Source organism: Poecilia reticulata, chromosome 16 (genome assembly GCF_904066995.2).
Source record: "Poecilia reticulata chromosome 16, P_reticulata-male-v2, whole genome shotgun sequence".
Lineage (NCBI taxonomy): Eukaryota > Metazoa > Chordata > Actinopteri > Cyprinodontiformes > Poeciliidae > Poecilia > Poecilia reticulata.
In genome coordinates this window covers 26,326,300-26,342,567 of record NC_088845.1, presented here as the reverse complement: position 1 = coordinate 26,342,567, position 16,268 = coordinate 26,326,300, and the positions used below count along the sequence as shown (strand labels likewise).

Genomic DNA, 16,268 nt, shown 5'->3' with positions numbered 1-16,268 from the left:
GAAGTAACGGAACGCGTTCGGTAAAAACCCGCGACTGGATCCGGCTCTGCCCGGCCGAAAACGAAAGGGCCCACATGTTTGTTTGTTTCGCCTCCCTTTAACTCCAAAGCGTTGAGACAGAGACTCTGAATGTTTTGAAAAGTTTTGTAAAAAAATATAGATTTCTTCAAAAAAAAAAAAGTATTGCAAATTTCTTATTTGATATGTAGCAAGAAATTATGTTTGAGTTGCAGAGAAAACGCAAAAAAATATAGTGTAGTAAATGTATCTACTCATAAAAGTTTGAGCAACTTGACAGTAAAACGTTACAAAATCTTTTCTGTATGTAAATACCAACATAATATTATTTACGTGGGTGTGAAATTAATAGTAATCCGCACCAAAACTCTTTTTTTGTTTGTTTCTTTTTTTAAATCATGTGACGTCTGATTTTTGCCACCGATAGCAGTTTGAGATGTGGCACACAGGGAGGAAGCTACAGGTCAGTGCCAACTCCCAGTAGAGCATCAGGCCAGACTACAGTGTGTGTGTGTGTGGGGGTGTGCGTGTGTGTGTGTGTGAAGTACAAGTGGAAGTCCTTATCTGGACTCTCGTTTTCCTGGGAGAACGGAGGAAGACCCTCCGTTTGATCGACCGTCACGAGCCGTGATGTTTGCGGCTCCCGGCGGACGCTTAGCTGGATCTGTGGCGTTTATGTGTGCGTTTTTGATGTGAGGAAAAGAAGGGGGCGGGGAGGTCACGTCGGTGTCGCGTCACGCACGCCTGGCTCTTCATAACCCTCGAAAACCACGCGCGGAAAAGCACAGCAAGCCCTGGAAGTGGAAATCCGAATTCCCCGGCTTCCCAGTGTGGCCCAGCGATTCCAGGAAGACTGTTCAGTCGGAGAATCGTCTCCATCTCACAGTCCCTCTGCTCCTCTTCCTCCTCCTCCTCCTCAACATCATCACAATGATAAAACCCGCTGAGTTCAAAGTCCTCGGCGGCCGGGCCTCCCGTACGACCTGCTCTGCACCTCATATAAAAAAAATAAATAAAAAAAAATCTCTTTAAAATTCTGTAACTGTCTTTTGTTCGCTGCAGTTGTTAATGCCTAACTTCAAAGGCTCAGCCTCATTAGCACAGAGGTAGAAAAGCCCCTGTCACTCATTTACATTTGTTTAAAGGCTGCAGAGGGGAGTGGGGGGTGATGGTTGGTGGTGGTGGTGGTTGTGTGGGGGGTTCAGATCCAAATCCAAACTAGTACATGTCAACCTTGTGGGGTCCTTTTTCCCAATAACTGCTTCTATCAGCTGGTCACTTTGCTAAACATCACAGCATAGGGGTATATCTGCTCTAGCTGGGAGCGTGGGATAAATCTGGAAGAGAATTTTCTTATTTGTGTCTGAAAAGAAAAAAAGAACAAACAAGTAGTGCATACACCCTACTGTACAACGCGCTGGCCAATCACAGGAGAGAAAGAATGATTCCACTTAGAAGCACCAACACAACGCCACAGGAGATCTTTCCTACCTGTGGCCATCAAAGTGCAGAATCACGATCACAACAGACTCCAATGTATTTTTTTTATTTTTGTACACACACGTGCCAACTTCAGATTCATCTAATGCTGTGTTTACTGAGATCGAATGGGTGCACCTCATTTTGCACTGATTTATACTGACTCTTTCCAAATTGTGGGTTTTCTACTGTTTTTCTATTTTAATATTTTTTTGTTTTTGTCTCCCAAATTACAAATATTCACATAAATAGAGTGACTGTAGCAAAAGTATTTCACTCTGGTCTTGTTAATAGTCCTACACTTACACATGCACATCAAAATAAACAAGCGGATGCTTCTAGCCCTGTTTTTTATACTAAATTCCCAACTTTATAAGATTGTTTTGGCCTAAATTAAAAAAAAAAATACATGCAATAATAATAATGATAATAAAAATAATAATGATAAAATAGACGATCTTCACGTGTGTCTGATTGGCCAACGCTGCAGCCTTCATGGAGGGGATTTATTGATGTTTATCGGGGATGAACAGATCAAAGAGTGCCACATGACAGGCGATCAATCACGCATCAAATCAAGGATGGCAATCTTCTAATAAAACCGAAAAAAAAGAGGGAGAGGGGAAAAACCGACTCTCTGTGTCAATTATTCATCATTACTCACTCACTCACTCTCAAAACCTCTAAAACTCCCCTCCCCGCTTTTATCCTCACAACAACATACCATTTAGTTTATCTCACTATTCTTAAAAGTTTCCAGGGGGGAAGAAAAAGTGGCTGGATCCGTGCGTCTTTTGCGCAGTTTGGGTCACTTTATCCAAACTAATGTGAGTCACGGGTGACAAGACGGACGGATTAGAAATGTGTGTGTGTGTGTGTGTGTGTTTTTAAACAACTAATAGCCTACTAAAACGTGGAAACAAAAATGAAATGTGAAGTGTTTCAGAAAGAAGAAAGGTTTAGAAGGGAAGGAGCGGGCTGTACCTGCTGATCGCCGCGGCTCTTGCTGCTTTCTCCTCGGCATAGTGACCGTCACCTTCCACGGAGCTTCTCATGCAGGAATATTTATTTAATTTATGTATTAAAAAAAAAAAAAAAGAAAAAAAAAGACGAGTCAAAGTCTGATCAGATTTGAGGAATCATCCTTTTTCTGAGGCTCAAAAAAGAAAAAGAAAAAAAGAAAAAAGCACCAGGCTTCTCGTTTCTCTGTTGGATGTGGATGATGGCTGGGGGGTCGGCTTCAGCGAAACTGAGGGTTCGGTCAGCTCCCGAAACCTCCGTGTCCATCAAATATCATCTTCCTTCATTTCTCTCGTTGGCCGGCAATAAAAATAAATAATAATAATAAAAACAATTACAGTGTTAATAATAATAAAGAAAAAATAAAGCACCAAAAAAAAAAAAAAATTAAGTTTTCAGTTCACTCCTTTTTTTTGTGTGTGGAAAAAAATAAATCCCCCTATAATAATCTCTAGTCCCGGTTGAAGGGGTGGGGGGGAGAGAGATAGTTTGCTGCGCCTTTTAACGCACGCCAAAACTATATATATATATATATTTATATATATATATAAAGGGTGATTTCATCAAACAAATAAGGTCCGATGTGAGGGAGCAGTCTCCACTGATGCTCCCGTTTCCTTCTTTTCTTTACCCAGACACCTAAAAAGAAAGGAAGAAAACAGACAGAGAGCAAGACGTTAAGATGGGTTCATGGCAACCTCGTCCCTTGCACACCACCTCAGCCCGGATCCAGCGTCAGCCGTCCGGCGGAGACTTTTCCCTTCCCCTCCTCTCCTCTCCCATTTGAGAGAAAAAGAAGAAGAAGGAAAAAGAGAAACAGGGGAACAATAAACTGAGACCTGCACTCTCGTACTTACGCTTTTAAGAGTGGTGCGAATAATTTCCACGCCTCATCTCGGACAGAGTCGGTGTGGTTTTTCTTTATTTTAAGGATCACAGCTTCATGCGGTGAAGAGGCGCATCCGAGCTTCGCGCCCCCCCACCCCCAAAAATATATATATATATATAAAAAAGAAAACACTCGGATCAGATCAGATCTGATCAGATCACATCGACAGGAGCGAAAAAACGTCTGCGTCTTTTAGAAAGAAGAAGAAGAACAAGAAGGAGGAGAAGAAGAAGAAAGAAACTCCAGGGGACTGATCCGAGGTCGCTCTCCCGAAAGGAGAGGAGGTGGGAAAAAATGGGGGAAACGCGGTGGATCTGGAAGCTGTTTCAGACAGTCTCAACTGATAGACAGACGCATCGAGTGGCTTTTCCTGCTACAGTTTTTACTCCTCCCCTCTCCGCAAGCGTCACCCCTGACAGAGGAGCCTACCTGTCAATCTTTTTAATTGTCTTGTTTTCTCTCTCTCTCTCTCGTTTTCTCCCCCTCTCTTTCTCTCTCTCTCTTCCTCCCTCTCTCTCCTCTTGCTTTAAAAATACTAAACCTCCGTTTTAGAGACAAATGGAAGTCTTCTGGAACCCAAACTTACATCCAGGCAGGGCTGCGTCCAGAAAGTTTGGAAAAGGGGGCAGTCAGAATGGGGGGAGGCACCCGAAAAAAAAGGAGTTTTATTGTGCTGCTGCTGCAAAAATAAATACAATTATACACATACACAATATATATATATATATATATATATATATATATATATATATATATATATATATATATATATATATATATATTGCAACTCATTCAAAGTTATCTCTTAAAACCATAGAAGCAAACATACACAGCAACACTGTCTCGACGAGAGGGGGGGGAGAGTGAACAACAGGCTTGGGGGTGCTACTGGAGATTCATGGAAGTGTTCTCATCTTGTCCTGCCAGCTGTGTTATCACCTGACTTATGCTTATAAGCTACTTTCCTTTTTCTTTTTTTAAATTGTTTTAAGAAATTTTGGATTATTAAATTCTTTAGTATCTGCAGGGGTGGCACTGGGAAGTTTTGATAAGGTAAGGGGGGCGAGATGGAACCCCTAAAAATCTAAAACAATAATACAATTTAGATAACATTGTGCTGTGACAACCGCGAGAATAAATATGTTACAACTATTTCAAACATGTCTTCTCCTAGTTTAAATACATATTTAGAAACATTACTATGCATGAAAGACGGTCTGGCCAACGACTGCCAGATAATTTCTAAGGGTTTTTTAGGCCCTGTCAATGCCAAACACTATCCAATATGGAGGCTATAAAACACTAAGAAAGTTGGAGAAATGAACCAGCTATTAGCAGTTCTAACGGTTTGCATCTTTGGTTAATACAAATAATATTTAGTTGTTTTTAAAAATCTTACAATTTTATGAGAAATATGAAATTTGCGCTAGCTCCAAAATCCTTGTCACAAAATGTTCCAGGGATTGAGGAAACATGCGCTATCAAAACATCTGATTTTTGTTATAGTTAAAAACATAACTAAAGTGTATTGGGGTTTATTTAAAAGTGTAGCTAACCCCTAAATCAACCTTTTTTTTCCAGCACTGTCAAAAGAAGTTATTTAGGGTTCTATCTTTTACTACTGTGCAAATGTTTACATTTTCATGTTTAATTCTGCATTATTTTCGTCTAAAACAGTCTCAGGAGTGGCCTCCTGAGGTCAGACAGTGGCTAAAAACTTGAATTCTACCTTTGTTTAAAACAGTGCTCATGCTAGCTCTTGATGCTTATTCCCAACAAAGAAGAGTTGCAGCTGAATTGCAAAGTGTTGTCCATAAAAGTCTTTAACACAGAAAAAGTCACTAGATTTGTCACTTGTTTATTTTTGATTAAAAAGTCACTAGATATGTCTGGAATCTCACAAAATAGTGACAAAGTTGATAGATTAGCATCAGTGCTAACTGCACTTACCCTCGACCATGCCCCTCAGTCTCATTTGGCTCCGCCCAGTTTTTGGAATTTTTTTCAAAATTTGTGGAGAAAGGTCTATGCTTTCACATAAGGAGGGTGGTTACACTTTAATATTTGTCGTACCATATTGATAGCACTCCTGAAATGTAATTGTTGCTTCTTCCTACATACACACCCCACCCTCATTTTGCCACCCCTTACAAAAGTCGGGCGGACTTCCAAGAGAGAGAGAGAGAGAGAGAGAGAGAGAGAGAGAGAGAGAGAGAGAGAGAGAGAGAGAGAGAGAACAAACCCGTTGCTTCGAGAAAAAAAAAGATCAGGTGACAACAGATGATAGCAAAATGAAAACATGCAAATTCCACGAATCGCCAGTGAGAAAGCTCTGGTTACAGGTGTACCCACACAAACTGACAGGCAAAACTGGAGGGCGTTTTTAAATTACATATTCTTTTATTATTTTAGATGTTACAATGAATTTGTGGGGCACGTGTGTGCGGAGGGGATACGTTGGGATTTGTGTGGATTGATCCGTTTCACCTTTGCATGTACTAGGAAGTGAATGCTGTGTGTGTCCGGGAAAGGGGAGGGACTCCGACGACAAGTCAGGGGCGCTTGCTGTGCCTCTTCCCCACTGAGCTGCGGCGGTGCTGCGTTTTAATCCCAATAAAACACACGCATACACACACACACACACACACACACACACATTCAGAACGTGGTTTTAGCTGTACATACTGCGTAGCAAAAGCGCGGAGTGGTTTATTTATTTTTACTCGTCGAGACGCGTTTGTTGCGGCTCAGCCCGGCCTGATCTGATCTGCGCGCGCCGCGCAATGCGCAGAGGGGGAAGGAAAAAAAAGCCTGTAGCGCAGGCTAACGGCAGCAGGGCTCATTACTGGCAAGTTTGCTCCGTGAACTTTGCCACAATTCGGAGCCATGGCCAGCTCGTCGCCGCCGCGGCTGCTTTTGCTACTGGGGAGGAGAGCTGCCGGGTCGCTCGTCGGCCGGGCTCGTGCTGCACGTGCCACCGACGCGCTTTCCGGAGTTCGCCCGACGGTTCCGAGGCGCTTCGTCATCGACACGTCCTACTCGGCGCACTTCATGGATTTCAAAGGCTCCTCCATACCGAGCAGCATGAAGAAGCTGGTCGTCACCAAGCTCAGTCAGGATTTCAGAGAGGCCGTCAGCGTGCGGACCGTCGCCGTTCCGACGCCCGGAGACGCAGAGCTCCTCGTCCGGAATCGGTGAGTTGTTGCCGGGGGGGAGGTGGGGTATGGAGTGAGGCGGTGGGGTGGGCTGAGGGGTTCTGGGTGAGATGACCGATACGGTGTCTGATCTATCACTGTTATTGTTGGGGGGAAGTTACAGAAAGCTCTCCGCTTACCTCAAATCCGGCGACCGCGATCATCATCAGCACTATCATCATCACGAGATGGCAATAAAAAAAAAAAGAAGAGAAAAACACAGTTACTCCAAGTTCCGCCCTCCCTGCATTTGTCTATCAATCCATCTCTCCCTCTCGGTCTCTCTCTCTCTCTCTCTGTCCTCCTGTCTCCCTACGTCACCAACCTGCACACACAGAAAATCGGTGGGGGGCTCAGACTGGCATCAGGAGATGATGGAGAAGGAGATGCGGCGTTACGTGGCGCTGGAGCTGCAGCATCATGTCTCCCATTAAGAGCAGCAGCAGTGTGTTTGGGCGGAATCGGGCACATGTTTCCTCACAGACCAGCACCGATTGCACCTGAATGCACAAGCAGCATTAAACTAAGCATTTGCCTACTTTGATGTAGGAATATAAACATACTTTATAATGCTTGATTTTCTGTATTTTTCCTGTTTTTTTTATTTACTACCCCACTACCGACTGCGGGCAACCTGATGAGGTTTACAATGTTTATTGTTCTATTTTCTCTCCATAAAAAAGTCTTTTTTTTTCCCCCTCATTAGGCTAAACATAAGTGTGAAATGTTCTGCATTAGAACCTGGTTAGCTTGTAAGCAGAGATGCACTGATCAGGTTTTCCCTGCCTTTATTTTTGACCCAGTCCAACCTCTTTTATTCTGAAGATTATAAAGACAAAATTGCTGTCGCTTCCTTGATGTCGATGGAAATGTAAAATTCAACAGATGTAGGAACTGAAAGCTCCAGATTTGTGAATCAACAAGGGGAAATAGGCTGATTCCAGTCTTCTGCCGATTGATCGGTGCAACTTGTGAGGTAGAAATTGTATAAAATTTGAAGCAGGTGATGAATTTTTAGAGGCAATCGTTTTCATGGATTGCCTCTGACTGGAGTTGGAGAATCAACTAAAGCTGCAAGAGAGTTGTAATAATTTTATCTTGAATATCAAAGCCAGTGCAGCGGGATGTTTTTAATCTGCAGCGATCTCTACAGAGTGTGTGTTCGAATCGCCTTCGATCTGCGCACACCATTTGGGGGAGTACAAACCTGAAACAAAGATCTGAGCAAGAAAGAGAAAGGTGATAGTAGATTATGAATAAAGTTATTCCACATACCCCACAAATTACTCTTTTTTTACTTCTTAATTTTTCTTTGTTTTTTAAAGCTGTTTATGGAAAAAAAAATTTCTGTAATATATCTAAGCAGTAAATGTGACAACTTCTGATAAAACTGAAATGCATTTCTCATTCAGAGGCAGTTCTCTGTGTAAAAACAATACTGTGACACTGTTCTGGTTTCTGTGCAAAAATGCAGAAAGATTGGGACACATTTCTCGGAGATCAGATAATGGTGGTAATTTATTTAATTTTTTTCATTTTTATTCATTATATGCAGACAAATCATGTTTGCCCATCAAACAGACCAAGCAAGTCTGTCTCAGACTGAGCTGCTACAACAGATTTTTAGCTAACCAGTAAATCAGCCAAAAAAAAAGACATGCTTTGAATCATATCTCTTTAGCCTCTGTTCCATTTAAAACCACAATCGCAATCAAGTGCCATGAAATCCCATTCGTGTCTTACAGCTGTAAAAAAGAAAAAAGAAAAAATGGAATTGCACAAAATACTATCAGCAAATCAGACCTTAAAGTAAAATTAAAAGGTGATATTGCCTTGCAAAAAACATCATTGCATCTGTATTTCTTAAGTTTTGATTTTGCCCCCCAAAAACACACATTTATACCGAAGCTGTCCCTAAAAGACATCATTACAGAGTTCACTGTCATCAGTTTTTTTTTCTGATAACATGATCTGATATGTGACAGTATTATTAGTTTTATTGTAATATATAGAAGATTTTTTTTTTTTTAAAGTTCAGTTTTTAGTGCATCTGAACATCTAGCTTTGGTTGCTTCACACATTTTAGGTGTGAGATTCTGTGGGTGCCATTACCTTTGATAAAAACGCCACAGTTTCACTTTATCAACAGCAAAGAATAAAACTAAAAATCTGTTAGAAAACGTGCGATACCACAATAAAAGTGATTTGTGCTCGTTTTTTACCACGACTGTGGTCTTTTGCAAGTGAAAATGTTTCCGAACATCTCACAAATACACTAGTCTATTTGACAGCCATCTGACTACCAGTGTGCAGCAGTAGGTGGGGGAGGGGCAGCACTGTCTTCCTCCATGCTCACTCCATTACTGCCTGGGGCATCTCATTCAAAAGTCTTTAAATCCTAGAAATGGCTTGACAGACGTTTTGCGGTTTTAAAACCGTAATTTTAACGTGTAAATGATCAGTGTACCTTAAATGTCTTAACACTTTTCTTTTTGTGTTTTTGTTTCTGTCAGCACACCTCTACATCAACGCCATCACGTTTGCCACAAAAAGAAACAATTTTCCAGCACATTATCTTGCTGAATGCTGTCGAGTTTTCCACACAATTTCAAAGGCTGCAGGCTTAACAGATTCGGGCTTCATTTCCAAAATAATCTCTATATTTATATCAATGGGAACTTAAAAAGCTTCAGTATTTTCTATTTGTGTAAATCCAAATAATTGTTCCTCTTTAATAAAACCACATTATGTCTGTGAGGCAGCTGATCCCACAGATGTAAAAAAAAAAAGGAGTCGAATCAAGGCGTTTTGTTATATCATCTTTACCCATCTATAAACCACAGGAGCATTATCTACAAGCTCAAAGTACACGTGTGACATGCACAGTAATGAGGCCCAGCATGCGCCGCCGCTCTAAAAGACAGTAAATGATTTATTTATACATTCCTTTTCTCCCAGATTTGTTCCCAGCGTCGCCTCAAAAAGTAAGATGAAAACCGCCGCCTTTTCGTGTTGAGGCATGAAGCGACTGTCTTCAGATTGAACAAAAAAAACAACAAAATAATAAAAAAATAAAAAACAGTTTCAGTTGTGTTGCGGGCGTCTCTGAAGACAATAAATTATGACATCATTTAATGTGTTTAATGATATGAGCCTTGTCCTGTTGGTACAGGACTGCTCTTTTCTAGGGGGAAAAACCAGAGGTATTGTAAAAAAAACAAACCTGAGTATTTTGCCCAACAGAACAAGACTTGAGTCTTAACCTTCGCGCAGGATTTCAAGAATTTTATCAGTACATTTATAATCCTGAGGCATTTTAGATCAAGCTTTTAACTTGCCACACTAGGCTGCAGCTGTCTTTTTCTCTCACCTTTTACACAATAAACCTTTGCATCTCTGTGTTTCAGCTTTGTGGGAATCAACGCCTCTGATATCAACTACTCTGCAGGCCGCTATGACCCTTCGGTAAAGCCCCCCTTTGACGCCGGCTTCGAGGGAATCGGCGAGGTCGTAGGCCTCGGCCTCAGCGCCAGCTCCCGTTACACCGTCGGGGACACGGTGGCCTACTTCGGCAGCGGTGCATTCGCGGAGTACACGGTAGTCCCAGCCAAGGAGAGCGTGCCCGTTCCCTCGGCGAAGCCGGAGTTCCTCACACTGCTGGTGAGCGGTGCCACAGCCTACATTGCCCTGAAGCGCCTCGGCGACCTGGCTAAGGGCGAGACCGTCATGGTCACAGCGTCTGCCGGAGGAACAGGACAGTTCGCAGTGCAGTTCGCTAAACGGGCCGGCTGCCACGTGATTGGGACGTGTTCGTCCGACGAGAAAGCAGGCTTCCTCAAATCCATCGGCTGCGACAGGCCAATCAACTATGCCACAGAAGACCTCGCCAAGACGCTGAGGAAGGAGTACCCACAGGGCGTAGATGTGGTGTACGAGTCCGTGGGGGGAAGCATCCTGGAGCTCGCTGTGAACACCTTGGCCACTAAGGGCAGACTGATAGTGATCGGCTTCATTTCGGGCTACCAGACCGCGTCGGGCATCCCACCTTTCAAGGGAGGGACGCTGCCTGTCAAGCTGCTCCAGAAGTCGGCCAGCGTTCGGGGGTTCTTCCTACCCCACTTCCTCGGGGACTACAGGGAGGCCCTGACCAGCATGATGCAGATGTTTGCCAAAGGGGAGCTGGTGTGTGAGGTGGATTGTGGGGATATGGCGCAGGAGGGCAGATTTGTGGGGCTGGAATCAGTTTTCAGGGCAGTGGACTACATGTATGCTGGGAAAAACCTGGGCAAGGTTGTGGTAGAGGTGGCACCTCCAAATGTTGGAGATAGCAAGCTGTGATTTACCTTAATGATGCACTAAAATCAAATCAAACTGAACAACTTTTATGTGGCCTCAGATTCTATATTTGTAAGATCTTTGATAAAGCTCAATAAAGAATGATTAATAAACAGATATTAAGCATTTAAAAAGTTTTTTTTTTCTGATTGTAAGATTATAACAGGGTTCAATCTAAATTCCTGTATAATTTTGTATCTCAAGCTTACAGCTGTGTAAAAAGACAACCTCTTTTTTCTTAGATATTAAATCAGACAAAATGTTAAAGTCAGATTTACCAAAATTACATAGAGGTATACATCTGGATATTTTGAAGAAACATTCCTTGTGTGACATAACAGAAAAAAAACCTCAACCAAGATAAAAGGAATAGAAGTGTGGACCTCCACAGGTTTGTTCTGTCCTTGGATGATAATGTCCAGATGCCTGAAAGTCCTATATTAATTTATTGAAACAATTCTGCACAAGCATAATCCACAGGAATGTCCAGTCATCATACCACCAGAAAGGAGATGGGTCCTGTGCCTCAGAGATAAACATATTTTGGTTTAAAATAAACATGTTAACCCCAAAAAAAAAACAATACCTAAAGACCGTAAGAAGATGCTGGTTGAAATGTGGTGAGTCCTGTACCAACACGGTTTGAAAGTCCAGCTTGTCAGGAGGAGATGTGGTGGTAGGTGAGGAGATGACGCTTAGGCCCAGGTTGTGACGGAAAATGATGAATTTAATGACAAAGAACAGGGAACAAGGAACAACAGGGAAACAGCACGAGGAAAAACTGGCAGCACGGAGACAGGTGACATCAATCGACATTCAATTGACAAGGACCCGACGAAGAACACAGACAACAGGGGAGACTAAATACACACGGGGCAATCACGGGAACGAGACACACCTGGGAGACAATCAACGGGGAAAGACGCAGAGACAGGACTAACAGGGAACAGGATCACACAGAAACTAGAAAATAAACACATAGAAACACGGATCATGACAGTACCCCCTCCTCAAGGGGCGACTACCAGGCGCCCAACAAAAAGAGTCCAAAAAACAACCCAACAGGGTGGGCGGAGGGGCGACGGCAGGAGGGCCAGAGTCCAGAAAACAAAAACCAGATCCCAACAGGGTGGGCGGAGGGGCGACGGTAGGAGGGCCAGAGTCCAGAAAACAAAAACCAGATCCAAAACGAAACTCTAACACCGCACAGCCCTCTGGGGGCCGACCACGGCACAGGAGGTAGACCTCTCGTGGGAGGTCCGGCGGGCGGCGACGCAGGAGGCGGAGCTTGAGCCCCGGCGGGCGGCGACGCAGGAGGCGGAGCTTGAGCCGCGGCGGGCGGCGACGCTGGAGGCGGAGCTTGAGCCGCGGCGGGCGGCGACGCTGGAGGCGGAGCTTGAGCCGCGGCGGGCGGCGACGCTGGAGGCGGAGCTTGAGCCGCTGCGGGCGGCGACGCTGGAGGCGGAGCTTGAGCCGCGGCGGGCGGCGACGCTGGAGGCGACGCTGGAGGCGGAGCTTGAGCCGCGGCGGGCGGCGACGCTGGAGGCGGAGCTTGAGCCGCGGCGGGCGGCGACGCTGGAGGCGGAGCTTGAGCCGCGGTGGGCGGCGACGCTGGAGGCGGAGCTTGAGCCGCGGTGGGACGGTCGGAGCGCCGGCTGCTGCAGGCGCTGGAGACTGGGGTTCGGGCGGAGCAGAGGCCGTGGGCTCGGGCGGAGCAGAGGCCGTGGGCTCGGGCGGAGCAGAGGCCGGGGGACCGGCAGGACGGCCGGGCGGAGTCTCGGGCGGAGCACCGGGGAGCTGCGCACAGGCAGCGGACTCGGGGAGTTCTGGCGCTGGGAGCTCGGGCGGAGCGCCGGCTGCTGCGGGCGCTGGGAGCTCGGGAGGGACACTAGGGGACTCTGGAGGGACACTAGGGGACTCTGGAGGGACACTAGGGGACTCTGGAGGGACACTAGGGGACTCTGGAGGGACACTAGGGGACTCTGGAGGGACGGGCGGCTGCTCATCAGCAGCGACCGCAGGAAGCTCGGGGAGCTGCTCATCAGCAGCGACCGCAGGAAGCTCGGGGAGCTGCACGCCGGCAGCGGGTGCAGGAAGCTCGGGGAGCTGCACGCCGGCAGCGGGTGCAGGAAGCTTGGGGAGCTGCACGCCGGCAGCGGGTGCAGGAAGCTCGTGGAGCTGCACGCCGGCAGCGGGTGCAGGAAGCTCGGGGAGCTGCACGCCGGCAGGGGGTGCAGGAAGCTCGGGGAGCTGCACGCCGGCAGCGGGTGCAGGAAGCTCGGGGAGCTGCACGCCGGCAGCGGGTGCAGGAAGCTCGGGGAGCTGCACGCCGGCAGCGGGTGCAGGAAGCTCGGGGAGCTGCACGCCGGCAGCGGGCGCAGGAAGCTCGGGGAGCTGCACGCCGGCAGCGGGCGCAGGAAGCTCGGGGAGCTGCACGCCGGCAGCGGGCGCAGGAAGCTCGGGGAGCTGCACGCCGGCAGCGGGTGCAGGAAGCTCGGGGAGCTGCACGCCGGCAGCGGGTGCAGGAAGCTCGGGTGGCTGCACGCCGGCAGCGGGCGCTGGAAACCTCGGAGGCCGATGGCGGCGACGACGTCGATGCTCCGGGACCGGGACCTCCGGTGGCCCAGAGCGATGGTGACGCCAGCGCCCAGTGGCCGGGACCTCCGGCGGCTCAGAGCGCTGGTGATTCCAGCGCCCAGGGGCCGGGACCTCCAGCGGTTTAGGGCGCTCGTGGCGACGTGGTCCCACACCTGGGGGGCAGTATGCCATAGCTTCCTCACCGTTCGTTTGGTCGGGTCCTTCTGTCAGGAGGAGATTTGGTGGTAGGTGAGGAGATGACGCTTAGGCCCAGGTTGTGACGGAAAATGATGAATTTAATGACAAAGAACAGGGAACAAGGAACAACAGGGAAACAGCACGAGGAAAAACTGGCAGCACGGAGACAGGTGACATCAATCGACATTCAATTGACAAGGACCCGACGAAGAACACAGACAACAGGGGAGACTAAATACACACGGGGCAATCACGGGAACGAGACACACCTGGGAGACAATCAACGGGGAAAGACGCAGAGACAGGACTAACAGGGAACAGGATCACACAGAAACTAGAAAATAAACACATAGAAACACGGATCATGACACAGCTCTGCAATTCTCCTCAGAGACAAAGATCTTAACTTTACAGACATACATATTTTTACATTTTGAAGAAAGTGGGATCTTGCTTGAGAAAGTTGTCCTGAGTATGGAGCATACCAGGTGGCATCTTGTGTGGGGGTTTTGCAACAGGAGGGACTGGTGCACTTCACAAATTAGATTACATCATTTGGAAACAATTTTATATGGGTCAAATGGGACCCATTTGAAATGGGTCTTTCAAATGGAAAAGGACCCCAACCATACATCTAAACAATCTAAAAAAAAAAAAGAAGCATCTCAAGAACAACCAGGTCAATATTTTTTGAATGCGAGCAAGGCGGCCTACAAACCGGACTTCCCTCACTGGTTCTGTCAAGTGAAATTGGTCAAAACCATTGTGAGAAGATTGTGGAAGGAAATCCAAAATGTTTAACTGAAGTCATACAGTTTTAAAGGCAAATACTAAAGAAATAAAAGCTGAATTTGAGAAAATTTCAATTAAACATTCTTACATTTAGCCAACAGAAATAATTTTGCTAAACCCAGGTGAACTGAAACTTGAAAAGTTGAGTCAAGAGTTCAAGTCAGGCAGTGAGAATTGTCTTTTTCTACATTGTTTCCAGTTTCACCTGTAGCTTTTTGAAGCAAGGTCCTGAAACAAAAGCCCTCATGTTCGACCTCTCAAAACATTTTCATGTTTTCTGTTATTGTGCCTCACCTTCCTACTGCTCCACGTCACCCACCCTCCCCCACAGTCCTACCTCTGGAATTATTTTATACCTGCTGCCGTAATGCGCTTGCTTTTAGCACTCCCAACTACTTTATCTGCCATAAATATTTTATGATGGACTTCACTGTTTTTGTAATGGTGTGGAGAGCGGGTGGGGGGGCTTGGCGTCAGTGCGAGCTTGTCAAAAGCAAGTGCCGCTCCAGGTGCGCTCGGCATTTCATTGCCATGTTTGTGGCTGACAGAAACGGCGTTCGCACAATCAATCTTTTCATTCACATGCCCTCGAAGCCGCTCGTAATAACAGCAAAAAAAAGGATAAATTAGTCCAGCTAAGCAGTAGTTGGACTAGAAAATGTCATTATTTTCTCCCTCAAACTGAGTGGGGGAAAAAAATCACTTAAGGTGAATGTTTTAGAAAATGCCCCCTGACACATTTTGTTTTCTTTCTTTATCATTATTTTTTTGTTGTTGTTTTGTTTTTTGAGAGGAAAAAAAAACAAAGGCGCACAAAATTACTTATCAAGGTTATTCGCAAGCCGTTGATCACGAAACAACGGTCCATTTCACTCAAACGAAAGCTTTCAAACGTCTCATCTGATTGGACTGTTTTAAAGCTATGTAGTGACATTAGTCTTCGAATGTCAGAGCAGTCTGTTTCGTGTTAATGTGTTCCGCCGAAAAACAAACACCTGTTCTTTCTTGGCAGGAAGGCCCTGTCGTCTTCATGCTCCGTGATCCCGTTATTTCCTCATCCAGGTGGCTGCTCAAAAATACAACTCGGTGTGAAACGCGTTACAGGTGTGACCCCAGCATGCAAAAGCTGCCACTTTCAAAGAGACAGAACAGGAGAAAACAAAATGCTGCAGCACAGTAGGACAGAGCCATTTTGGTTTGGAAAAAGTCAAATCACGGTTGAAATGGACCGTCCAGAATTTCCACTGTGTATAACCCATAAAAGCTTTCCAGTAGTTAATATCTGTGGTAGAAAACACTCTTGGTGTCTTCATTGAGCTGTAAAGTGATAGTGTAAATCCAGATGAGTTGGTCCTGGATGTTGAAGCTAACGGCTAGTCAGAGAAAGGCCCTGGTTAAAATTTCTGGTATGAACAGCAAATGACTTCTCTGTAAATAACAAATGCATGCCACTTTTTTATGGAAATTGTTTTAGGATATTTGTTTTTGCGTCCCCTTTGAATCAGCAGTTAGCTTTGTGGCGTTTATTCAACAGGAAATGGATGTAGGAGGAACTGCGCCACTGTTGATATCGCTACGAGAAAACACGTTTTGAGACAGACCGTGTAAAGTGTTTCCATTCAGAACAATTGAATTATTTTCCGCAATTAAAAAATGGGGCTTTATTTTAATCATTATATGTAAACATCCATAACTTTTTGTGTACTTTTATATGAAAGAATTACGTACTATGACTGAAAATGCTTCACGCGTTACGCAATTGTTTC

General features: G+C 45.6%; 2 protein-coding genes across 3 annotated transcripts in view; one reads left to right on the top strand and one right to left on the bottom strand.

Moving 5' to 3' along the window:
- The window catches only part of tshz1 (teashirt zinc finger homeobox 1), a 49,922-nt gene extending 43,066 nt beyond the window's left edge, over positions 1–6,856 (bottom strand). The window contains exons 1-2 of one of the 2 annotated variants that reach the window (XM_017309589.2): positions 6,741–6,856; positions 2,482–3,156 (exon numbers count right to left, since the gene is read on the bottom strand). In XM_017309589.2, the coding sequence (XP_017165078.1) occupies positions 2,482–2,521 (40 nt within the window). In that variant the 5' untranslated portion in view covers positions 2,522–3,156; positions 6,741–6,856. Of the gene's footprint in view, positions 1–2,481; positions 3,157–3,374; positions 4,029–6,740 lie in introns of those variants that run through there. The other variant, XM_017309588.2, reaches the window with a different exon arrangement.
- On the top strand, positions 5,939–11,052 carry LOC103478281 (prostaglandin reductase 3). Its single transcript, XM_008432010.3, has 2 exons — positions 5,939–6,600; positions 10,008–11,052. Exons 1-2 carry the CDS (start codon positions 6,293–6,295, stop codon positions 10,936–10,938), a joined length of 1,239 nt encoding a protein of 412 aa, XP_008430232.2. The 5' UTR covers positions 5,939–6,292; the 3' UTR covers positions 10,939–11,052.
- The last annotated feature ends 5,216 nt before the right edge of the window (positions 11,053–16,268 follow it).